General features: G+C 39.9%; 2 protein-coding genes across 11 annotated transcripts in view; one reads left to right on the top strand and one right to left on the bottom strand.

Moving 5' to 3' along the window:
* LOC118160730 (trifunctional purine biosynthetic protein adenosine-3-like) overlaps positions 1 to 22,727 on the bottom strand; it is a 26,937-nt gene extending 4,210 nt beyond the window's left edge. The window contains exons 1-18 of one of the 2 annotated variants that reach the window (XM_035315679.1): positions 22,695 to 22,727; positions 16,558 to 16,708; positions 15,671 to 15,766; positions 14,851 to 15,025; positions 13,102 to 13,213; positions 12,476 to 12,535; positions 11,529 to 11,654; positions 11,001 to 11,088; positions 9,497 to 9,582; positions 8,817 to 8,985; positions 7,259 to 7,490; positions 7,031 to 7,125; positions 6,183 to 6,292; positions 3,919 to 4,117; positions 3,099 to 3,350; positions 2,658 to 2,810; positions 1,137 to 1,343; positions 185 to 328 (exon numbers count right to left, since the gene is read on the bottom strand). In XM_035315679.1, coding sequence (XP_035171570.1) covers positions 185 to 328; positions 1,137 to 1,343; positions 2,658 to 2,810; positions 3,099 to 3,350; positions 3,919 to 4,117; positions 6,183 to 6,292; positions 7,031 to 7,125; positions 7,259 to 7,490; positions 8,817 to 8,985; positions 9,497 to 9,582; positions 11,001 to 11,088; positions 11,529 to 11,654; positions 12,476 to 12,535; positions 13,102 to 13,213; positions 14,851 to 15,025; positions 15,671 to 15,766; positions 16,558 to 16,702 — 2,449 coding nt within the window. In that variant the 5' untranslated portion in view covers positions 16,703 to 16,708; positions 22,695 to 22,727. Of the gene's footprint in view, positions 1 to 184; positions 329 to 1,136; positions 1,344 to 2,657; positions 2,811 to 3,098; positions 3,351 to 3,918; positions 4,118 to 6,182; positions 6,293 to 7,030; positions 7,126 to 7,258; positions 7,491 to 8,816; positions 8,986 to 9,496; positions 9,583 to 11,000; positions 11,089 to 11,528; positions 11,655 to 12,475; positions 12,536 to 13,101; positions 13,218 to 14,850; positions 15,026 to 15,670; positions 15,767 to 16,557; positions 16,709 to 22,694 lie in introns of those variants that run through there. The other variant, XM_035315678.1, reaches the window with a different exon arrangement.
* DNAJC28 (DnaJ heat shock protein family (Hsp40) member C28) lies at positions 20,703 to 24,849 on the top strand. Of its 9 annotated transcripts, none has more exons than XM_035315689.1 (3): positions 20,703 to 20,797; positions 21,284 to 21,380; positions 22,950 to 24,849. In XM_035315689.1, exon 3 carries the CDS (start codon positions 23,048 to 23,050, stop codon positions 24,122 to 24,124), a length of 1,077 nt encoding a protein of 358 aa, XP_035171580.1. In that variant the 5' UTR covers positions 20,703 to 20,797; positions 21,284 to 21,380; positions 22,950 to 23,047; the 3' UTR covers positions 24,125 to 24,849. The 9 variants fall into 9 exon arrangements, with proteins under 9 accessions (XP_035171580.1, XP_035171574.1, XP_035171576.1 ...); XM_035315683.1 differs by having other exon boundaries at positions 20,704 to 20,797; positions 21,284 to 21,486; positions 22,947 to 24,849; XM_035315685.1 differs by having other exon boundaries at positions 20,730 to 20,787; positions 21,284 to 21,486; positions 22,947 to 24,849.

Genomic DNA, 24,849 nt, shown 5'->3' with positions numbered 1-24,849 from the left:
GATTGCACAAATGGAAGAGGAGAAAGCAATTTATGCAGTAATAAAGCTCATTTGTTAAGCAGTACAAAACACCTTCTTGACTGCCAGTCAAAATGCAGCTGTGGTTTTAGAACATCAGGGCTGAATTCAGCCTCTCCTTTGTACAAACATTTCTCTGCATAACTGGTGATAAATGAAAGCTCACCTGTTCCAGAGACGAGAACAGCTACTTTAACTTTGTTCCTCCTGGGCTGGTGTTGACTCTCTACAACAGCATTATTCAGCAGATGCTGGGGGCTGCTGAGCTGCAGAGCTTCAAGAAGATTCTTGACTTTGATGTGAGAACCTCCTCCAAATACGTGAGGAAGACAAAAGTAAAATACTTCAGATCTTACTTTCCCGTCTAAATTTACTTGGTATAGTTCATTAATCATACATTTCAATGGAAAAAACCTATCAGCAATGAATTTATACTAGTACAAACTGAACTAGAAAAATGTATACTAATTGAATGAACAACTCAGGCTAGTTGTGCTGACCTCTTTTGTGTTAGTCACTTGCAGAATGAAGACTTACTACCATCTGTGACTGCACACAGCTGTGGCCTATCCTCGGCCTTTATATGGGATCCATATGAGTTGGGAAGGGGCTGGAAAGGAGGTGTGTTGATTACCATGATAGTGGTAAAATATAGTTGACTAAATAATGTTAAAGTCCTTACAGACAGTCACCAGAGGGATTTCAAGTCTCAACCAGGTACCTAGGTAAAACACTATTCAAGCAATGTCACTCTGAAAACAAGTCACTCACTTCTCACAGTATTTAATAATGAAATCTAGATGTGAAGCCTCCAAGTAGCCTCAAGCCTAGCAAAATGACATGAGATAGATGTGAGCTACACAAAATTTGCAACAGAACACTTCCCACAGAACTGAGCACAACTTGTACCTCCCAGGAGATGCTCAGAGCTTCACAGAATCACATTTAAACAACTCACCCTCTATCAAGTTAAAAATACATAGTGCACACCTAGGTGGAAATGCCTCTGAAGAAGGAGACAGGTGAATCTTACACTTTCAGTTGAAGCATGCTATTTAATTTTCGTGTCTTAATTTCCACTAAGACACCTGCTAACAAGGTGTCTTACACCTGCTAACCTGTGTGACAAGGGGCAACAACTTTTCCAATCAGCCAAGCTTCCTCATGTCTCTGCACATCCTTGAGAACATGCTGGGCCAGCTCCTTTTGCACAACCAAGACCGCACCAATCCCACAATTAAATGTCCAAGCCATCTCCTCCTCAGACAGGTTTCCCTCTTTGTAAAGCCAGCAGAAGACTTCAGGAATCTTCCAACTAAATGCATCTGGACAAAAAAAAAAAAAAGAGATTGAAAATCAGATATGGTCAGCACATATGTTTGCTACCCATCTGCTGTTACACACAGTGGTATATTGCGAGAGCTGACAGACATATTCTTGATGTTTTAAGAATACAGCCCAGTGAGGACACTGACCCAACTTCCAGTCATGCTTATGGGTGCTCCTTAGGCAGAGGTTTCTTGACACCATTTGTGCAAGAAAAGAGATCTGAGAACATGTAGGAAATGACAGTGAATTAAAACATACTCATCCTTGATCAGCCAGAAAGACAAAACTACAAATGACTTACATCTCTTCTGTAACAGACATAGAAGCCATATGGCAAAATATTTTCTGGCTTTTTTGGACTATCTAAGCAGTTCCTACTCTTCTGTTCCAAAGGAACAATGCCTGGTGTAAGTGTGCATACTTAGGTGTACTGTCAGGCAGACCAGAACAGGGCTGATTTGTGGGAAGCACGGACGGGCTTTCACAGTGACCCTACTCATGCAGGTATGTCCTTAGGTTCTCTGTGGAAAGCTTGATTGTATAGAATTGCCACTTTCACTTCGCTTTAGAAAACTAACAATCCTCTTGGATTGTTACCTTCTCTATGGTTCTAGCCACTCACAAGCAAGCTGGGCACCACTTTAGTAAGTGGAGTTTATCTCTCTCCTTTCTAATTTAGTTCTAGAGAAGTACAGACGCCTTCCTTCCTCCCTTCCCATCGCCTTCATATTTTTGGACTCTCATCAATATGTGTGGTGATTGTTGTTTTATATTTTTGGTTTGGTTTGGTTTGTTGTTGTTTGAACTACCTAATACTGCTCCCAATTTTGGCTTCAATAGAAGAAGTTTTAACTTAGATGTCAAATGCTAATCTGTTATGAAGAAGTTACTACCAACCACAAAACTGCATTAAGTGTTTGTCTCTGTCTGTGTACACACTGTGGAGTAAGTCATGCAAATTAGTTATCTCAACAAGCTTCACTGTCAACTTCTTTGGTCAAAATTATTATTTTGGAGAGAGATTTTGCAGAGCACACAATTTTCTCAAATCCCTTTTGTTCTAGATGTAAGCTGCCTTCAAACTCTCCTTAAATTTCCCCTCTCCAACAAGAGAGTGGTGCTCATCAGTTGATGCTTACTCGAAATAGGAATGTTTTTGGCCATCTGTTTGGGAAGGTTGAGTTTGGGTTGTTCAGTCTCCAGCTTTTTATACACAAAACATTTCTGGGTGTCTCTATAACTGAAGCTGAAAAGTCAAGTCTATGCTGTATATAAATTTTGTCAAACAAACAGTCATCTTTGATATTTACCCAGGACCGCACTGACATGTTCTGGCAGGACTCTGGAGATGCCTTCCAGCAACCCTTCCTCAGCAATAAAGGCAAAAGCCTTCACGTGCCCTGAGCGAAGAACAGGCAGCAAAGACGGACTGTACAGTTTTGCTGGGGTCAGCAATATATCTCCTGCAAACAAAAGTGTCAGCACAATCAGTTTGTTAAAAAAATCATTAGGCAGTTAGTGGGAATGCTTCTCTGAACAGCTTCCCTTCTGATCTTTGTGGCAGACAGACTTGGGAAGTAGCAAATAGCGCTGGTCCACCCTTCCAAAACTAAGGAATGTACCTACCCCAAAGACTGATCCATCTTGAAACCCTAATCCATCTTGAAATAAACAACTCTTGGCAGCACCTAGTTAGGAAAATGTCTGGACACAATTCACTTGGAGGTTTGCTTTTGAGAAAGATGTTGTACCTAGGGTCTTGTCACCACAGCTGCCAGGCGCTGGGGAGGAGTAGTGTAAGGAGGACATTAAGAGTATCTTCCTTATGATGCTAAAGCCACGGCCATGAATCCCAGAAGAGGCCAGTCCAATAAATACATCTTCCTCATCAGCCCTCTGCAGCCCCAAAAGCATCTGCCCTCGCTCCACTGCACCAACCACAAAGCCAGCCAGGTCATACTCTCCAGAAGAATACATGCCAGGCACCTCAGCCATCTCCCTGCCTAAGTGGGGAGAAAAAAGCAGTCAGCACTACCTATAAACATGTTTTATTGATAACTTTATAGCATCTCTTAAAATAGACAATGTATCCAGGACAGCTGTAGAGACATACAGCCCAAGCAGCACATGCAGATGCATTTTAAAAATCCTTCTCAGTTTCTTAGCTTATGGCTTCAACAAAACAAAGCTTTACGAAGTTACTGAAAGAAGGTATTCTTGCATTTCACACTACCTTATCGGACACTTTCTTCTATGATGGAAAATCAGAGAGGGAATGAAAACATGTAGCACTTCAAGAATGTAAGGCATGGGCAATTTTGCTCTCCTTTATACAAGGATAAAAAAGAAAGAGACGGGATCCAAACGCACGAATAGCAAAGATCATCCCTCTGTGCTTACCCATTTTAGAAATGAGAAAGAGTTTGTGCCCAAATGCTCGCCTTTTTTTTTTTTTTCCCCAAACAGAAACCAACTGTTCCAACATCACATAATTGTTCTGCCTACAAATTCTATTCAGTAATTATCATTTTAACGTCAGAACCTTCAAATATCAAAGAAGTGTGTTCATACCTAGGAAGGCACATCCTGCATTTCTGCATGCTTCAGCTATTCCTTCTTTGATTGTTTGAGTCACATCAACATCAAGTTTGCCATAGGCAAAATAGGTGAGGAAGAAGAGGGGCTCTGCTCCTTGAGCCAGGATGTCATTGACACACACGGCAACCAGGTCCTGCCCTATGGTGTCATGTCTCTTACATGCTTGTGCAACCTGCAGAACATGGTAGGGACCAGCAGTGGTGACAACACATATGCAGAACTCAGACATCAATCAGACAAATAAGCAGGTATCTTCTTTACCCTGATAAGAATCACAACATAAAACACCATGGAAGATACCTAGTAGATCAAGAGAAAACGGGTCATTTTCTCAAGGAGAAAAGAAAAATCTTTTTAATCTTTTTTTTTTTTTTTTTTTTTTTTTTTTTTTATTTAAAAATCTACCTTCAGCTACCCATAAGCTGTCATTTGGGGTTGTTTGTTTGCTTGCTTTTTGGAATGGTATGTCAAATCCAGAATAAGGGGTGTCTGAAAGCAATTACCAGTTTCTGGGACATCCAACCTACAGAACATCCTAGCAGTTTCTGATAATAAGACCAGATTGCTTAAACATTACTATGTGTTTTGCTTTACTTTTGCCTACTAATTTCACTGGGCTACACAGCAATACTGAAACAATGTCATTAAGTAATTTGCTTGTTCTTCTCCAAGCCCACAAGGAACGAGATTCTCCTCTCCCACTGTCCACAAGGAGTCTTTTCATCCCAGCTATCTCATATGACAGACAACAAGGGCCAGGTCTATAGGCTTCTTTGAAAGGCGGGTCTTACACAAGGCAACATCCTGTTTCCTTCAGGAAGGCTGTTATTGGGTTTAAAATAAATACATAAATAAATAATCAAGGTTTTTGCATCCTACAAGTAATGAAACCTAATTCGGGCATCATGGTTTCTACAAAGTGGTGACATTTACACCACTTTAATATAAACAGAAGTTTCTACCCTGCCGGGGATACACCAGAGCAGTTCTGTTTGCACCAGCTGCTGATGTAGATGTACTGTTCCAACTCACACAGTGCAATTTATCTTTGTTAGTTACAACTTCAGGTTCTGAAATAAGACAAGACGGTGTATGTATGGATAAATTTTCAAGGTAACTACCGTTTACTAACAAAGCTTTATCATTTTAGTTATATCAGTGCAGAAAAGCCCAGTACTGAAGGACAGGCAATGGCAAAATGCAGATGAATATTATCACTGGCTTCAAAGTGATAACAGAGCAACACCTACACAAAACTGGAGTTTGATTTACAAGCCTGACGTCTTTCACCATCTGGTTGACTTAGAAGTGCTGTGGAAACCAGTCAGCTCACATCCTTTGTTGCATTATAACAACTCCCTCCCACTGATCTAATAACAATTCATGTAGGCGTTGGACAACTTGTTTTGGACAAGTAAGGGTCTTGGGAACAGTCTGTATAAACACAGTTGGGAATGTCTCTCTGCCATGCTTATGGACAAATACCCACAAGAGCCAGCACCAATTGCTTTTTCATGCGCAGAGGTGTTCAAGAATGTATGAACTGCAAAAGGCTGCCTGGTTTATGCTTGGGCTCCTGCTGGTGCAGGAAGTCACACCACATCATCTCATTACTAAAGGTATAAACACCAACTTGAAAAAAATAACTTGTTTTACCTGTGAAAGGCAGCTTCAGACCTCTGCTCCTCTGATGGCTGAAAGCCGCCTTCTGATTTCCTATGTAAATATATTCCTGGTTCAACTTATCCTGTGTTTTGGTATAATTAGCAGCATTTAGCTACTGGCTTCTCTCTCCCTTTTATGTTTATCTCCTCCATCCTTCTTTTCCCCCAGCACCCTGACAGAGGTAATAATACTACTTCTCTGCATACAATTTATTAAGCTCAGCATGACAGTAATAATTTCAAAACATTTCTGTACCAATTTCTCCCTGAATTGATCTTTCTCAAATCCAATGGATCCTTTATTTTATAGCAGAAATTCTGGTTCTTAGTTCCTCAGCTGCATGGCTAAATGTTCTGTTTTATTATAATTTCATTGCAAAATATACAGATTCTCCAGATTCTCAGTGACATACACCTTGCTCAAGTGATCAACTAAGAAGATCAACTGACCACTGCAGTGGACGTGGGATGTACTTAAAAGGCTCAGAAGGGTGTAAATGATACAATTTGCTGTGGCATTTAAACAGTCTTGGGAGATAACATGAGCTTTGCTACAGTCAAGTTGCTAGTTACCTGCAGTTTAGATCCAAGGCCTTTAGTTTGAGATACCAAGATGGGATCATCATAACCAGATGCTTTTAAGTCGAAGAAACCAGTAAAGCCTCTTATTTCTGAATGACTGCCTGTGAAATACAAATATGTAAAGGATCATTTTAAAGTAAATAAAAAGGCCAGAATACTCACCAAGAGAATATTGCAAATTACGGTTTCTTGGACAAGACAGCATTGTGTCCACTGACAAAACACGCACAGCTTTGTCAACCATGGATCCTGAAATCAGGTATTTCATGGTGCTATAAACACATGATTATTATTCTGTATTTGTGACCTATGGATTGTGCATAAAAAAGGATAAAAAACCACAACTTTTAACAGTTCACCTTTTTTCTTTATGTAGTTCCTTTTTTTTTTAAGGAAAAAAAAATCAACAAGAAATTTTCCTCAACAGATCACTATTAAGAGTAAAAGACATGATCTGAAAGGCAAATAACAAGTCAAGTGATTGTTAGCCACATCCTATCAACTGTTTGGATATTGAACTCATGTATACATCTGGTGGGATAACTTCTGCCCAGTGATGTACAAAACCATTCCATTAATCCAGGAGTTATTCTGCTCACTATATTACCCTTGGAAAAATGCAAAAAATCCCATGTTAAACCATCTATTTTTTAATTAAAGTATAAGGAGGGATGAGAAATAAAAGTTATTTTTTCTTCGTGGTGACCCCAGCTCAGTTTCTCAAAGTCAGTTTCAATGCCAAGAGAAGATTTACTCAACTTCTAGGATAAAAATAAAATAAAATAAACCTGATTTCACTCAACATACTGAGGAAATTCAAAGATTGCTCCTAATCTTACCTGATCTGGTACCACTTACAATTGATCTTTTTGGCTGATGAAACAAAACATCATTGGTTACAGCTCCCACACATCTCTCTTTGTATATCAGACCCCTGTGGGGAGGAAACAACATGCTAGCAGCAATAGTGACATTTTCTGCATAGACCATAATTCGTCACACAAACGATAACAACAGACAGAGCTTTGGACTGGCATCTATTTCTGCTTGTGCCTTTGCTTACATACAGAGACTGTTTGAGAAGCCGTATACCCCGATGGCCAATGTCCTTCCTGTAAGTGGCACCCTTGAAACGAATGGCTGCTACTCCCCTGTTGGCTTCTCCCAGTGCTTTCATCAGATCCTCCTTAACAGCGGTAATGGAGAGGACTCTGCCACCACTTGTAACCACTCTGCCATCCTTCAGCGTTGTGCCAGCATGGAACACCTGCAGCCCTAACTCTTTGGCTTGAAGCAGCCCTGCAAAAGCAAAAGGAACTCTGAGTATTTTTAACCACGTACAATGTTGGTAAAGCAGTGAAGATTGAAGCCCTTTCTTCAGTCGAGGGAGAAGAGCAGCGAAGCTTCCCACTTTACCTTTCTTCTGAGAAACAGCATTACCAGTCCCTTCTGAGACAGCCAGTAAGGACAGGGATCACAAAGGAACAAAAAGAAGGGATCCAGGTGCTACAGTAGAACATACAACTACCCTCTGCCATGGCAAAACTGTGCTGAATATTGTAATTGGGAATATTGTAATTGCAAGGCTTTCCTGCATGAAATCATTCCACAATACGTAACGATTCACTGCTTGGACTCCCCCTGCTCCCTGATATGAAACCATTCATGTTAGCGTTACCTCAGCACTCCCCTAGCCATTCTGCTGGGCCCACTACGCATAATTCCCTACCATACTTGGAATCAACTCTACAAACGTTTGCAGGTGGCTGTCTGATGGCTAAAACAAATGATTTATTTTGTTCTTTTAATGCGTTTCCATGCATTTTCCTCTCAAAGGAAAGCAAATTCCTCAGGGATTTTTGAGAGGATCATATTTTAAGATGATAAGGGAAGAGGAGGAACTGCTGCCATCCCCTGGAAAAAGCAAAACAAAACACAGTTTTCCCCTTGCTATCAGCTAGATAGATTTTATAAAGGAGTAAAGGAAACTTTATACTTGCTGGAGGTACAGTGTGTTACATCACCACAGCACTGTCCTGACAAGGTCAAAGCTGAGCCCCAGCTGGCCTTGCTGCAATGGAAACCTAACTCCTCGTCGTGTCTTAAGGAATACTCCAGAATAAAGTGTTTGTTGAGCCATTAAAATGTGGGATTCAATGTGGAAAATAGAAATATTTCCCTCACAACTCCATGGTTTGGAGTACAATAATAAAATAATGGATAGAATTTCCTTGCTTTGACCATCTTTTTTTTTTTTTTCCTTTTTGTGATCAACAAACAGGGTGGTTATACTGTTTCACATGGATACACCAGGGTTGTCCCAGGAAGATTTAACACCCCATCACGTTCTTATCACAGCAGCCAGCTACAGGCTGAGCTTTACAGAATGAGGCCCTTTTAAACATTTAGGCCCTGTGCTACTTTGGACAGGAAGCATTTCAGATAAACAATCTTACTGAACAGTTATTCTTCCACAAGGACAAGGAGCGATTGATGAAGGAAGATTCTGCAGAGTGTGAGGGGTGGGATGAAGGAAAGCAGTACAGCTCTCTGGGAGAAGAGGTAAATGGAACCTTTCTGAAGTGCTAGGCTGAAAGTAAACAGTGAACAACCTTCTCAAGTTACCTGTTACTTCCATGCCTTTGTCATAGTCTCCTGGGTATCCTGGACTTGCCATGACCACACACACAGCTGTGCTATTTTCTGACCAGGCTGGCATGAAGCTGCAGAGTTTGCCATCAATTGTTGCTTGAATCACTTCATAAAAATCATTTTTAAGCAGTGGAAGAATTACCTGCATAAAAATTTTCATAGCGATATAAGTTAATTCTTATTTTGCTGGCTTAGTGAAAATCACCTTAGGGAAAATTCAATTAACAGAGTAAAACCTGTACCTGCCAAGCTGAAAATACTGGATTTCTCTATATCTCTAAATTTGGAAACCGTTGGTGAGTACTAATTTGTAGCATCTCTTTGCAACAGGCAGAAATTTCTAACACGAAATGTGAGATGATGTAGAAGGCACGTGAATTTAGGCCCCTCCTAGTACGCTTCTACCCAGAAAAATGAAATTGAAGGAACAGCTCTTTAACTTAAATTAACTTTAACCAGGAATTCACAGAAGCTGACTAGCTAAAATTTTAAGTTTCCTCATACATCATCTAAGACATTCTCTTTCTGATCTCCATGTTGAGGGACGGAAGACATAAATCCAGATATTTCATGCAAATTGCCCGAGAGGTAAGATATAACAGCCAGAGGCAAAAGAAAGAAGCATATGTAAGCTTCCAGTACCTGTCACTCACCTGGCACTGAGGGTCACCAAACTGACATTTAAAGTTTAAAATTTTCACACCGTCTTTGGTAAGCATTAACCCTGTCTGCAGCACACCTGATCAGAAAGAACACAATCAAGCAAATGAATTTAAATGTTTATTTTTCAAGAATCCTTTTAAATGCAACAGAATATTTATTTCTGCTAACTGTAAGAAATTAGGAGCCGGGATTCAGCAAGCAGTTAGACACAAGTCATAATAATTCCCCAGTAAGCAGCAAAGTGGCTAGCAGCAACATGATGAATATTGCATCACATTTTAGACTGAATACAATGGAAAGCAACCTCGCTGCATCAGAAAGTCAAGTTCTGCCTTCTGCTACAGCCCTCTGATTGCAGGCATTCAGAGATCAGATGGAACTGAGGGGATGAAAAAAAACCAAACAGTTCCCATAAAACACCATGACGTAGACCTTGCAATTTTCTTACCGTTGAGTGTGTTACCATAATGCATAAATATAGATATGTAACTCTGTATTCAGGCAAAAATACCAAACCAAAATTCATGACCACTGCTAATAAACACAAATGAATATTTACTGAAGTTGACATTCTGTGGTTTCTATTGCAACACTCACGTGAATATGGTGATCTAAAGTGGGCCCTTCATTGTCTAACTGGAAAACCAATCCCCAGAGAATAACAAGTGTTAAATATTAAACCACACAAATCATCAGGTCCTCCAGCATCATCCTGAAAATGCTCAACACACACACATTTCTTACTGCAGCACTGTAAAATCTTAATGAGCATTATAAAAATGTTACCAAATAGCAGAGAATACATTGTGTCTCTCGAGACTGGGACACAACTCTTTTCACATGTGCTATCTTGATAGTCTTCCCTACCAAGAAGTCGTCGTCATTAAGTGACAGCTGTGAGCATCTCCTCCCTTTTTTCAAAAGACTCTTAAGACAAAGATCTTAAGAAAACTCACATTGCTGTGTCTAGAAGTGAACAGTATGACTGAACTTAAGTATATATTATACCTCAACCTACAAAGAATCTGTCTGCAACTGTTTTAAAAACTGTTCTAATTTAATAAAAATACAGTATGTTTTATAGCTCAGTGTTATTCAGATTGAGTAATTTCTAGCTAATGAGATTAATTTATTTTTAAAAGTAACAGTCATAGCAATCAAATGCAAGAGCCCACATAGTCTGCAAGCTTCCCACATTCTGACTGATGTTTTTGTTTTATAGCTAATAAGAAATACGTCTGTTAACCTGCATTGAACAAAAAAAAAAAGCAAGCACAAGAAATCTCCTGAAATCTCCTGAAATCTCCTGTCATCTGAAGAAAAGAAGAAAGTTCTTCTCTCCAAAGGATGAGCTACAAAACAAATCAGTGAGGTTTAATACTGCATGAAAAATGATTTTTTTTTACAAAGATTATATGGAATTCAAAAGGAATCCCTAACAATGAAACCAATCTTGATAGGACTTTACCTTGTTTTTCAGTTGAACTTACTTACCCACATATGCTGCTCCCTCTTGTCTCATACTATCAACAACATGTTGAAGGATAGCATCATTGATTTTCTCCAGAAGAACTTCTGGAACCTGATGATCAACATCAAACTGATTGAGATGGTAATGACATTTGCTGGACTAGCTAATAGGACTGGGGTAAGTGAATGCCTCAGCTATGTTCCCCACAGTCCCACCCTCACCCAGTATGCTCCTCCCAGTAGGGTGTTGGTGCCTGAAGGACAGATACATGGATACATGGAACACCAAGTTTAGAAAAAGAAAAAATAAACACCAAGTTTAGGAATAATGGAAAAAGGTTAAAAAAATATATATTTCTCAGAACACTAGCTCATGAAATCCTAAAGAACAGCTACTGAAGCTTGAGCCCTGTCTTACTCCTCCACAAGCACAGCAACAAACAATTCCAGAAGAAATTCATCATATGAGATAGAAACAAAACTGGGCCCTAAAGGTGTATTAACGGCAGGTGTGTCATCAGCCTTAGTGCAGGCTGAGGAGGACGGCTATACCTGAGGAACCGGGCAGTAGGCTCCCATTCCTCCAGTGTTTGGACCCTGGTCGCCATCCAATAATCGTTTGTGGGCCTGGGCTGGAGGCATCGAGGCAACAGTGACACCATCCGTGAAGCACAGGCACTGTTAAGAGAAGCACAGGACAACATCCTGTCCTAAGGGAAGTTAACACTAGTGGTCACAGATTGAGGTAAATTTAGGAATCTGCCAAGAAAATGTAGAAATCAAAGCTAAAAAGCAATGCTTTTATTTATTCTGCTCCAAGCTCACTAAGCTGTCTTATTTTCAAATATTCAAGAGAAAGTATGGCCCTCATAATAATTCTTTTCTGATGAACTAAATCTTGCCCTATCAGGCAAGACTTAGACATATGCTTACCTTAAGGCACATAAATAGCCTTCCATGGCTTGACAGAATTACTCATAATTTTGAGTATGTTTGAAGTTAAACATCTGTGTTTGCAAATCTGGGGCCTGAATGCGTGTGAGGCATTCTCAGTGCAGAACACAAATAATTTGTTTTCAGTTTTCACATGGCATATAATATACATGCTTAGGTTTTATCCTGACACTGAGAAATAACCCATAGTAAGAAAAGTGCTAAAGTAGGCACTAAATATTAGCACAAAATGAGTAATGTAACAAGAATGACCAAGACAAAGTCCATACAAACATGTTTTAAGTCACCTTAGGAAAAAAAGATCAATTTCCACCTAAAACGACCACCACAGTTGCAGGTTTATGGCTAATGTAAAAGAGAATTCCACTGACAACATATATAGTATGACATCAGATTGCTTACCTTCCGTATTTATTTATGTTAGTGTCAAATAAAACAAACAAACCTACAAAACTATTTGAAACAATATGTTTTTGTGTTTATGCATAAAGCACAGCAATCATGACAAGGAATAAAAGCACATGACCACACCACTGATCACATACAGAAAGTTCTTCCCCTTGAAGAAGTTCTTCGATGACAACCATCTCTCCAAACATCCCATCCTGCACAAAAACAAACAAACAAACAAAAAGAAAGTTGTCAGTCAGTAAACATGGCATCTACTGGCTAAATCCTCTATTTTCTTTTAACAGAAAAGACAACGGATATGAAAAACATCAGCTTGGTTGAATTCTCGTATGCTGGAAAAGCTAGCAGAATCACATTTGGAGGTAATGAAGAGACATTGAAATGCACCTTTTACCAGGCCCCGGGAGCCAAAGGAAAGTGGAAAAGTTGGAGGGGCAGGAAGGTGGAACCTAGTGTGGGAATGAGAGTCCAGTCACAAGCTCTCCAGAGTCCTGTTCGGTTTCCACTGTCCGAAGGCAAACATGAGAAACCCTTCAGTACATATAAGGATGAGGAACAGGGGGAAAAGTCCCACAGTGATCAAATCTGACAGACTCGCAGACTGAAGTGCTACACCTACAAAACGCATACAGTCAGGCAGCAGCAATGCTAATTTCCAGCCCTAACGCACAAGCTGGATGGATTCAATCTGCGGGGTTCACCCTGTTCTTAGTCAACTAGGTGAATGGGATTCCCACTGTTTAAGGAAAGATTTCTCCACCTGCATAATCTCTTGGACAGCTCTGCAGGCTTCCTCCTTGCTGGCTGCAATAGTCACTTCTTTTCTAGCCGCAGGGCCCCTCGCCCGTACAACTCGTGCAGGAAAGTCTGTGCTTTAAATAAAAGAGAAAGTAAGATTCAGTCATCCCTACTGCATCCAGTGAAAGGCACATTTTTAAGCTTGATTCTCCCTATGTTCTTCCATTTTTCTAAATGGAATTTAGAGGAATTGTGGAATAATGCATCCGAAAAGTACATTCCCTGCTAGTCCATCCTGTCACAGATGTGAATGGGCTCTTATATCCCTCAGCACAGGACTGAGGACTGGAAATCCATGAATTCTGTTGTTGGTTCTGACACCAGCTCAGTGTATACACTTGAACAAGTCACTTAACTTTAACACCTTGCAGTTTCTTCCTCTTTTCCCTAAATTGGGTTACTATTTTATTCCTGTCATAGGGTTGGAAAGATGAACTCACTGATGATTTATAGGCTCACAACGCCACATTATAGTACATAAAACTACAAACCACTATGGAAGTTCTGATTAGGAATGTAAGGTTAAGGCTGAGTTAGGTCTCACATATAAAGGATACATTAGCCCTAGTGGATTAACACTGTATCCACAGAATTGTTTTGCTTACTCTTAAAATAAATCTGGAGGGCAGGATAAAAAATAAAAAGAAAAAAGAAAAAGTGTAACATATTTTAACTACGCTTTATTTATTCATCTCTCTCCAGCTTGTGGACAGTGAAATGTTGCTTTTGAAGAGCTGATTCATCACACTAGTCTATTTTCTGGAACATCTCCTTCCTCTTTTCCACATTGTGATTTATATTTGGATAAATCACAAACCCAGATTTTTACAAGCAGCCAAAGTAGGTTCACACAGAGCTCCTTTTCTCCACAGCTCATTATGCTGACCTGAGATACAGTTTTGCTTTTTAAGTCTTAGGCATAATTACAAACATACAAGTTGTTGTTCTGTTTTTCTATATGGTCATAATACAGCCGATGCTGTTATAGCATTGAACAAAGTCAGTAAAAAGGTTGTTGTGTTGTGGGTTTTTTTGTTTGTTTGTTTTTTTAATAGTTCTGTCAGATTATACCACATGTAATATGTAACAGCAAAGACCAGGAGTTTGTGAAACCAACACACAGAACCAACATGGGACCTCTGCAGCTGAACACAGCAGCTGCTGTGACACTGGACCAAAACAGCCACAGCATGAAGTTATTCTCCCAAAGGATGCTCCATGACTTCAGAGGCATTACTGCTCAAAGCACTTGCAGAGATAACCAGTTGCATTTCTCTTACATGTAGAGAGAGATTTTGTGTGTCCCTGAGGAAATAGGAATATTGCCTTTAAGTTACGAGTATTTGGCCAGCCCCTCCCAAATCACTCTAGATATGTAGCTGTTTTCTGTCTGTGTAGAAACGATTCCTGCCCTTACACAAAAGTATATTTAAATCTTTTTCTCTGCCACATTTCTTTTTTTAAATGGCTAAACAGCATCCTGAAGAAGACCTATGATCTATGAAGAGAAAAAAATCAGCCTCTGTAAGTGTCCTGCACCTTCACCACCTGTTTCTGATTACAACAGTTATTCAAAAGTATTCAGTAGCTACTTTAAAAGACTGAAAGATGAAAAGAAAATACTAACTCACTAGTTCTAGGTACTTATCATGGCTGAAGGCTAAGTGCATAGATAACCTGATAAAGGAGTTTCCCGTATCCAAATATTTACCTGATAATAAACCTACAAGCTTCCTGGGGATTGGTAAAGGCTTTCCATCTTGCTGTTGGGATCCCATGTCGATCCAGAAAGGCTTTGGCAAAGCTGGTGTTGGATGCTAGCTGGGCTGCTTTTGCAGATGGTCCAAAACACCTAACTCCAGCTGCTCGCAAGTCATCGACAATCCCTAATTATCAAAAATAGCAAAAGAATCAAGTTGTGTCTTTGGAATCATCATTCTGACAAAATGAACGCTACATAGACACTGCAGTAGTCTGTTAACACATTTCATTGTCTCAAACAGCTAATTCATCCTTAAAATAAGGTTCTGAATATCCAATGATCTGTTTCATGAATTAGTTTTAAGAGGTCTTCAGCTCTTTGTATTAGTAAGCCCAGTCACAGTTACCAACCCATGGCTACAGTTAGGACTGTTTGGTACTTCTGTTCACTATTTTAGACATGGAGATCTTACTGTACTGCATTATAACAAATTCCAGTGATGGTTTGGACACTGTTGCATACAGCAGCAATGTTGGGACCATTGCAAGAAAACTCTTTATATAGCCAAAAGCAGAGAATACTTGTAACCATCACTGATTTGTGATTCTGCACGATTTCCCCTGCTGATTTCTAACATATAAAAAGCAGCATACAGCTATCCAGCAAAATATTTTCAGGTGCCTATAACTTACATCTACAAGATACTCCAACTTTTCTTCCACTTCAGTTCAATTAAGTCAGTCTGTGTATTACGATCCTAAGGAGATTGTTTTAAAACAAGATGCAAGGAGCTGATTTTTATTGCCAAGATAATTTACTCCAGCCTTACCAGCTGCCAAAAGAGCTTCTTGTCCAACTAACACAAGTCCAATATTATGATCTTTGCAGAACTGGGTAACAATAGTGTGATTGCTCACTAATACAGCTGAAAAGGAAAAGGATATATAATTAAGGATATATAATTAAGTTACCACTACAAAGCCTAAACAAGAGATGGTAGGTGAGAGTATCAGTGTTCCATCTCCCTTAGAGGTACGATTAAAATACTGAAAGATACCATAGGCCATGAATGGCAAAGTAAAACAAATAATATAATAAAGTCCAGAATGAAAAGGGAACATTTCCAATTTAGGCTGCTGTTTTTAATACACATACACTACCTTATTCACTGCATTCGGTATAAACTTTTAAAAGTTGCTTATCATAACAGACTAAAATATTTTAAAAATAAAAACTGCATAAGGAAACTCAGCCTTAAGATCTGCGCAAAGATTTAATCAATGTCAGTGAACAATGTAAGTAAATTTAGCCAAGCAGCCTAGGCAGACACCAAAGCAGTTCCCATCCAGCAGGTAGTATCTCTGAGACTTCTATTCCACTGCTAAATTTGAATTAAATTGGTAGATGAATTCAAGCATAATAGTAGGAGAAAAGAGATGAGGTACAGAAATACACAGGCTTGCACAAGCCTTGCTATCTTAAGAAGCTAGGCTAAAAATAGATACAATGTGATGTTTCATTAGGCAGTTCTAGTATCCAGAAACAAAACATACAAGGAAAAAAAAAAAGCCTTAAATAATTTGTAGTACCAGTAAAGGAAAAGAATAACTCTTATCTTCTATTGATTGAATATAAATGTTGTCAGTTTTGTTTCAATTTCCACACCTGTACTACTGATTGTGTGGCACAGTATTTGATTTTCCCCCCCTTTTTTACCTGAATTGGAAATTTTTCCATTGTCAGCTGTTCCTGCATTTCCTGGAGCAACAAACACTTGTTTTACATGTGGGGACTGGGCCAGCTTCCAGGCCAGCGCATGCTCTCTCCCTCCGCTGCCGATCACAAGCACCCGATCAGCCATTACCCTGTGCAAACCCAAAGTTATCATGGATAGCACTACCTATTTATTTCACAAGCCCATGTAAAAATAAATAAACAAACAAACAAACAAAAACAAAAAGATGGTAAGTAATAGCAAATCAGTTTGTATCAGAAAGGTATCTATAAGACATCAGAACACAGTGACTGCACCGTTAACATCACTGGATGGCTGCAGCATTCACATTTTGGTTTAAATACTGACCACAATGAAATCATTGAGAATTCTTCCTCTTGTTTCAGCATAGTCAAGATTTCCTCTCTTAAGTAGTCAGGCTGAAATAATCTTGTCATGACTAGGTCTCATCATGTCCTTCACACAACCACTCAGGACAGAACAAAAAGCTTCATGCTTCATACACATGCTCTAGGTAAGTTACCAGATATTTCAAACTGAACACTGCGGTCAATCTAGGAACTTTCATGAGTGTAGTAAACGTGTTCAGTAATAAACAGCAAAGACGGATTTTATACCTTGACAATTGCTAAGAGGGTAACTTGAGCAGAACAGCATGCCCAATAAAAGAACAACTGCTAATTTCACTACCACAGTGACATTTAAAACAGTTCCTCAGTAATATTTCTAGGCAAATTAGTTTTGATTTATTTCAGAAATATTATCATACCCACCAGAGTTCACATCTGCAAACTTAATTTTTCTGCATGTGCTGAATGTAGACAAATGTCAGAAAGAAAAACAATCTCAGCACCTGACCTTTAGGGAAGATGCTATTGGCATAAACCAGTCCTTACCACGGAAATTGATAATAAATTAAAGTCACCATAAAACAACAGCTTTGCAGGCAATGTCATCAGTCTTTTCCCAGGAAATCATGACCATTGGTTTGAGTTCATTAAATAGCTTCCAAAGGCAAACAGAAGCTAAATGTTTGACACTGAGGTATAATATTTCAGAAAAGATGTTCACCGAGCTGTGAGCATGTCATCAACAACCATGTTCCTAGTTCCCAAGACAGCATTAGGATGTCCTAACCTAACATCAACAAAATAAAATTTAACTTTATATATTTTCATAGTTATTAAATTGTCCAAGTACAATATAAATACTTCAGGTACGCTGTAGACTATATAGACTATAATTATATAATTATAGACTGCTGTGGATTATCTAAGAGACTGCTAATCTTGTTTTTGGCTGAAATTCTAAGTTTTAGGTATTGCACTCTATGCATATAAACACAGAGCATATCCTTAATACTCTATCAATTGCAAGACCCATGTCCTTGCAAAAGACTTTTCTTTTTCCTTAATACTGCACAATATGTCAGCCTTTGTCTGTTGTTACTGCTTGACAACTAATTCTGGAGTCACAAGGAAGGTGCTGTGAGTGAGCTTAAAAGAAAAGCGTTACAACCTCTATATCTACAACAAAGACATCATCACGATCTCTGCAAAGTTTCTCTAGGCACTACAGTTCAATGGTTATTAGTAAAAATCAAAGTGTCTTTAAAAGCAAAACTATTTTTCCCTTACATATAATTTCACAATTCACCAAACTTTTATTAGGCACAATAAATTCAAATTCCTAACTGGAAACACGGTGAAACCAAGCAGTGCCTCCTATCCTGTGGAAAAAAAAAAACGTACATTTCAATTTCACATCATAGTGAGGACATTAAAGATGTTTTTTTTTTTTTGCAAAACAACTTGAATGCATGCTGGATGAAAAGAAAGCTGGTAAGACAGACATTCCTAGAAGAAAAGTTGTGGAGAGGGATGTCTCACTTGAATCATCTACCCTTACCGTGTCAGATCCTGCAGTTTGTTCACACAAAAGGCTGAGGAGTCCTCCAGATGGATTTGAGTTCTTCCTTCTGCTTCTGCTTCAGATCCAAATGATTTTTGACTCCTAAAGCCAGGGACAAGGATGAGAGGCTGAAAGAAGCAGACAGACCTGCATGCTGCCCTCTCCCTTCTTATGCTGTCTGATGGTAGCCTGGCAGAATCGCCTTAATGCCACCTGCTCTTTGAAACAGACCTCCCCAAAGACTCAGCAGTGTGGACTATTCTCCTCTCTTTCCATTTTTCTTTAGCTAATGACAAATACAACTCCTGCCCACCAATCAGTCCTACAAAGTTAATAGTATTCAACCCTAAAAAAAAAAAATAAAAAAAAAAAATTACAACATGATATTGAAAAGCTGAGATCATTGCTCAGTTCCCATGTTGTTAAAAGCAATACTACCTCCTCTAAGAAGTGATAAAATCTCAAAGACAACTTGTAAAAATAAAACATAGCTTTCACGGTCTACAATTAAACAGAAATATTCCAGTTAAAAAGGAGCACAACTCCCACAGATCTATTCTCTGCAATAACATATATCCTTAGATTTAGATGTAAAGGTTATTTTATTATCTACCAAATACTTGAATTGTTTCCCCCTTAATTACTGCCCATTTTACCTTCAGAAAAAATTTAATACAAGCATCACCAAGGATAGTATTTTATTCTCTACTGATTTCTATGTCATTCTCTTCAACATCTTAATCCTTTCACAGTAGTATCTGCAGTTGTTCAGTTAACACTTGACAAGCTAGCAGTGCCATCCATCATTACTGAAAACAAAATGTATGCCAACATGACACTACACAGTATCTTTGTGTCCTCAAGTCAGGTAATGAGAAATTAAAAAATACATTTAACGGAGAAACAAGCCATTTCTTTCACACCACTGAAACAAATTTAAAAGTAAATCCACAACTTTGTTTAAAAATTCCATGCAATTTATGACTTTGTACTGTTGGACAGATGCTGCACTTGAGCCTTCTGGTTTATGGAGACATGCATGCTACAGAAATCTTAAGCATCACTTAGCAAGTATTTGTAGACTTCCTTCCTCAGGTTTGCAGGCTGTTTCACATTTTCTATCTGTGACTGAACAGCAGGATACCACAAGAAGAGTCCTGTTTCTTGTAAGATGAAAGAAGGATAAAACGCATCTCTCATTTGCAAGTTTTTGAAATTTGTTTTTATAAGACAGGATGTATGATGTGTTAAGACAGAAACAGAATTCCTGCAGCCCTGAAACATCTCTCTCAAGAAAATAATCTAAACTTGTACACTCGTTCCAGCTGGTCAATTTATAATGTAATTATTTGTTCAAGTAATTTTCTTAGGTGATGAACTGGATATGCAGCAGAGAAAAACAATACACATGGAAACTTTTAATTTCAAAGCATGACTTTTACAGAAAGCAAATTTGAAATAAAAAATGTAGAAAACTGATTTCTAATGAAAATAAGAGAGAACCTCCCTGAAATAATGTGCTTTAGCGTTATTTATTCGCCAAGATAGCATAGTGGTAAAACTGTAAGAGGAAGAGCAGGGTATGATGCTGGAAGCTGTAAAATTAAGCAGACCACTTGACACTATTTTTTCAGGCACCACTGACGCCCCTTCACTGGCTGGATATGCAGTGTGCTCAACCGTGTCCCATCAAGTACCACTGATTAAACACAGAAGTTTATTGTCATGTTCTTATTTTAATAATAGATGCTAGTGCTCAGAGAGAGGAAACAAAATTTGCCTTCTGCCTACTGGACCTTTACTACGTGCACCTGGGCCCCCCCTTCCAGCCTACGGGCCTCAGTGGCTGTGGGGCCTTGGGGTTTCGTTAGCTGAAGCCCCCAGGACAGCGGGGCCAGGTGCAGAGGCAGCAGCAAACCCAGCAGACACTGCAGCCCCTCCAGCCTCGCAGCTGGTCTCACACAGCTTTTTCGGGCGAGCACAGCAAAGGCTAAAACACCAACCTGCATTACGGGATGGAGGGAGCGCATTGCGGGAAACCACTCATTTGCTAGGGAAGCCCCACATGGGAAGGCTGTTTCACAAGCCTGGGAGAGAAAGCCTCGACAGAGGCACTTGCCATCAAATTATAGGGATACACTCAGGAGAACTAAGGCTGAAAAGGGGCTGAGACCTACAGGTGTGCGTTTAACATGAAGCCACAGCAACCAAAGGCGCGGCCGCCATTTTGTCGCTGCCGCCCCGCACTGCGCATGGCGCCGCAAGGCAGCGGGCCGGCGGCCCTCGGGCTCCCCTCGCCGGTGAGCTCGGGTGAGGGCAGGCGGCGGGGGAGACGTCCTTGGGCGAAGGGCAGAGGGGGCTGTCGTCCCCCAGGCTTCCTCGCTAGCGCTCTGCAGCCCTCGGGTGTGCCGTGCTGTGAGGGGAGAAGGGGGGGGAACGGCGGGCGGGGAGGTGAAACGGGTCGCGCTGCGCTGCGGGGAGCCTCCGCCCGCCCGACACAGCCGCGGGTGGAGGAGGGGGGGGAAGGAGGCCCGGGGAAGGGGGTCAGCCTTTGGGGAAATGGGGAGCAGCTGTTGGGGAAAAGGGGGCTGCTTTTGGGGCTCTGGTGTCAGCAGGGTGTGTGTGGAGTGGGTGGGGTTTGGGCCTCCTGGGCGGTGGGGACCTTGTCCTTGTCACCCTACCCAGCCCTGTGGGTCACAGCATGGTTGCATCAGCTGGGGAATGAAAACCACCCCCTGGTCCTGTAACAGAGCGGGGTGAGGCCCGCAGCATTAAATGGGGTGTTCTCGTTGGCAGGGTGAAGGTCCTGGTAGTGAAGGTTCTGGAAGCGAAGCCCCCTCCTCCAGGCCCGTGCTGCTGTAGGACTGAGGCTGCAGTCTGCCCCGATCAAACGGTACGGTGGGTGCTTTGCTGGAGTGCTGGACGTGAGGTGACATCTGTGATATTTTACCTCATTCCTGTTTAAAGTGCACCCAGAGTTTAAAAAAGTGATGCTTTCTAGTTGTGTTTTTAATGAGTACTATCTGAATCAAAACAGTTCTGCTCTTAGGTTAAGGTCCTATTTGATCCTTTACAGCAGTACTCGGTAATGGCCCACAACCCAAGGGGTGTTTCAAGTTTCAGTAGTTTTTTAAGCACAACTGTGTTAAAGTCAAATCAATGGATTTATGAGAAACGGTTCTGATCACTATGTTGAATTTCAAGAGTGTATTCACAGATTTCCCATTTAAGTAGTAGGTATGCAGATTTTATGGCCATATAGAACAATGATGATCTTTGCCAATCACCTACATGGAGAGAAAAGTGTCGTATATACCATGTTATGTCAGTAATATCCATTATATAAAACAGAAGCTGATAATTTCATACTTACCTGTATCAAAACCAATTGGAAACATTCAAAGTAAATCCACTCCCACATACATCTCCTTTTCCTTCCCTTTCCAGAAGGATTAGTGCAGAAAAGCAGCTTGTTATATGTAGAACATACAAATATTATTCATTACTTTAACTCAAGTTAACCTTGGTTTAATCCGGTTTCCTCTTTGGAAAGGAAGTTAGCAAAGGATCTGTTGCAAGCAGTGGTGAATCTGTAAAAGGAGACTCTTTTTAGCACGGTCAGCATATGTGGCCTTTGGCTTTGAACTTTACATCAACAAAGAGTAGTTAGCTGATTTCTATAGGGTGTGTCTTTCTACTTTTGATTTTTTTTTTATATGAATACTAACTGTCATTTGCCAAAGGTGTTCCTTTTGCTGTTTCTCAAAATTGCTCAGAAACACTGGTATTCCTGACAGAACGAGACCTTTCCTGCTACTGATGTGTTCCAAGTTCCAGTTGTATAACCTTACATAGCACAAATGAAGGACATCGGCCGCTAGGACGTGTGAGCCCTACTGGGATACAGTAGTTTATCTGAACACTACTTTGGTTATTACTATATTAAAACAAACAAACAACAAAAAAAAACGAAGGTGGTAATTTAATGAAATCCTTTAAGAATGCACCCGGTAGTACATCTTGGGGCATTCATATATGTGAAGAGAAAATTCAGCTGACAACTGGACGAAGCTGTGTAGAGGAAAGGGGAGGTATTTGTTTCAGCAGAGTTATTGCTCAACAAAGCACATTTCCAGTTTATGTTGCACTGAGTTTGCAGAAAGGCAATAAAGCTTTGACCTTTTGGGGAAGTAAGCAGTGCAAAATAATCCTATGCTGCTGTTGCTGTGCCAGGAGAAAGCTGTATTGTGAATTAATTTCCATCTACATTGTAATACTACTATTTCAGTAGTAATCAACAAGAAATTCAGAGTTCTGTGTTAGTCTGCAAAAGAAAGTACATTGTATACTGTTCTGAAATGTTGTAGGGATTTCTGTAATATAACAAAGCTAAGATTTTAACAAATGACGTAAGTTCTTTTAAAAGCATATTTATTACAATTTTTTAAAAATGTGTTTATAGGTCACTGTTTATAATGTAGCTGCATCTGAAGAAATAGGAAGTGGCTTTGTGTCTTGCTGGCTAACACCACAGGGCATCATTTAACGGCACATCAAGCAATGATTCCAAGAATCCTGAAGCCCTTTTCCTATGTGTGTGGCAATAGAATGCTATCGGGTTACAAACCGAAAAGCAATGTCAAGGACTCGTACAAAATTCTTGAGCTTGAGGAAGGATGCTCCCTTGATGATATCAGAAATTCGTATCGAAATCTTGCCAAAAAATACCATCCAGACAGCGGTTCCAGCACGGCAGACTCTGAAGCATTTATTAAAGTAGAAGACGCGTACAGAGTTGTGCTTAGCGATATGGCAAACAAAAAGAAATCAAAGGAGAATAAGGAAGAGGAGGAGGAGGACCAGTTCAAAACAAAAGCACCACAGCACAGACACTACTTGAGTTTTGAAGGCGTTGGGTTTGGAACACCAAGCCAAAGAGAAAAGCAGTACATGCAGTTTCGAGTGGACCGTGCTACCGAGCAGGTGTTGGAATACCGAAAGCAGAAACTTGAAAGCCAGTACGTCGCGACTGACCTTATGAGAGCCAAGGATGTGAGGGAGAGCAAGAAGGTGAAGATAACTCAGGCGGTTGAACGGTTGGTTGAGGACCTCATCCAGGAATCAATGGCAAAAGGAGACTTTGACAACCTCAGTGGGAAAGGAAAACCTCTGCAGAAGTTTTCAGACTGTCCGCATATCGATCCTATGACTCACAACCTGAACAGAATCCTGATAGACAATGGGTACCAGCCAGAGTGGATCCTGATGCAGAAAGAAATACGGGAAACTATCGAGCGATTAAGGAAGAGTATAGTGGCATCTAGAAGTAAGCTCGGAGAGCCAATGACGCCGTACCGGCAGAAGCAGTGGAATCGCATTTGTGAGCAATTTATGGAAGATATCAGGAAATTGAACAAAAGAATTGACAGCTTCAATTTAGTCGTTCCTATTCTGAGCAGACAAATGGTGCACTTCAGTGCAGACAAAGAAATCGTTCGAGCACAAAAGACTTACAAAGCTTTGATGGAAAACAAAGAAGCTCCTGATTCAGACACAAAGGAAGAGGAACAGGAAAATGTTAAAAGGTTTGGGTGGAAGTCTTCTCTATTTAAGTGGTTAAACCTTACATTGAAATAAGATAATATTAACTCATCTGTCTTGTCAAGATTCTGGATGCACTTTGTCACTAAAACTTGTAGCATTAGGGAAATTTCAGATACACTGAAAATGTAAAATCCACCTGTCTACCTGGCTATCATTACACCGGTTAAAAGGAATTGGGCTGTCTGATGTTCAGTTGAGGGTGCTTAATGGATTTCTTTGTGACTGCTGTTAAGGAACAAATAAACTCAGTTATCCTTCAGCTGATTTTACTTCTGATTAAATCAAAATTAGTGCTCAACTTTTCCAGTGTAGAATATAATTACAGTACTGTTATCTCTTCATAAAGTGAAACTAAAGCTTAACAAAACATGTTAAGGACAAAGTGGAAGTAAAACTGTTACTGTTCCTGTAGTTTGGCCTTTACCCTTCCTTATGTAAATGCTCACAGCTGATAAATTGTTGACAGGTTTCATGCATTTTTTTAAAAATACATTCATTTCTTTAAGGTTTCATTAAATGAGGATGGAGGGGGGTCTGGTTGTAGATTGGACTGTTCATTCTGCTGAAGCCAATTTTTATTTCTGACTTCTAACACACAAGCAAGTCTCAGTATCCTAGCAAATAAGGAAGACTGGCCAAAACTATACCCTAGCCACAAGGCTTCTTGGAATTGAGAAGGGAATATTATTTTTTAAACGTAATTGCTTGCATCATTTAAATATTTAAAATTTCACATAATAAATAATGGTGGCATCAAA

The sequence above is a fragment of the Oxyura jamaicensis genome, chromosome 1, assembly GCF_011077185.1.
Source record: "Oxyura jamaicensis isolate SHBP4307 breed ruddy duck chromosome 1, BPBGC_Ojam_1.0, whole genome shotgun sequence".
In the NCBI taxonomy this organism is placed as follows: Eukaryota; Metazoa; Chordata; class Aves; order Anseriformes; family Anatidae; genus Oxyura; species Oxyura jamaicensis.
Note: the sequence above shows the minus strand (reverse complement) of the source record. Positions and strands in the feature narration are given on the sequence as shown.

Bases quoted from the DNA above. Each gene is read 5' to 3' on its own strand.
- DNAJC28 (XM_035315689.1), top strand. From the start codon at position 23,048: ATGATTCCAAGAATCCTGAAGCCCTTTTCCTATGTGTGTGGCAATAGA.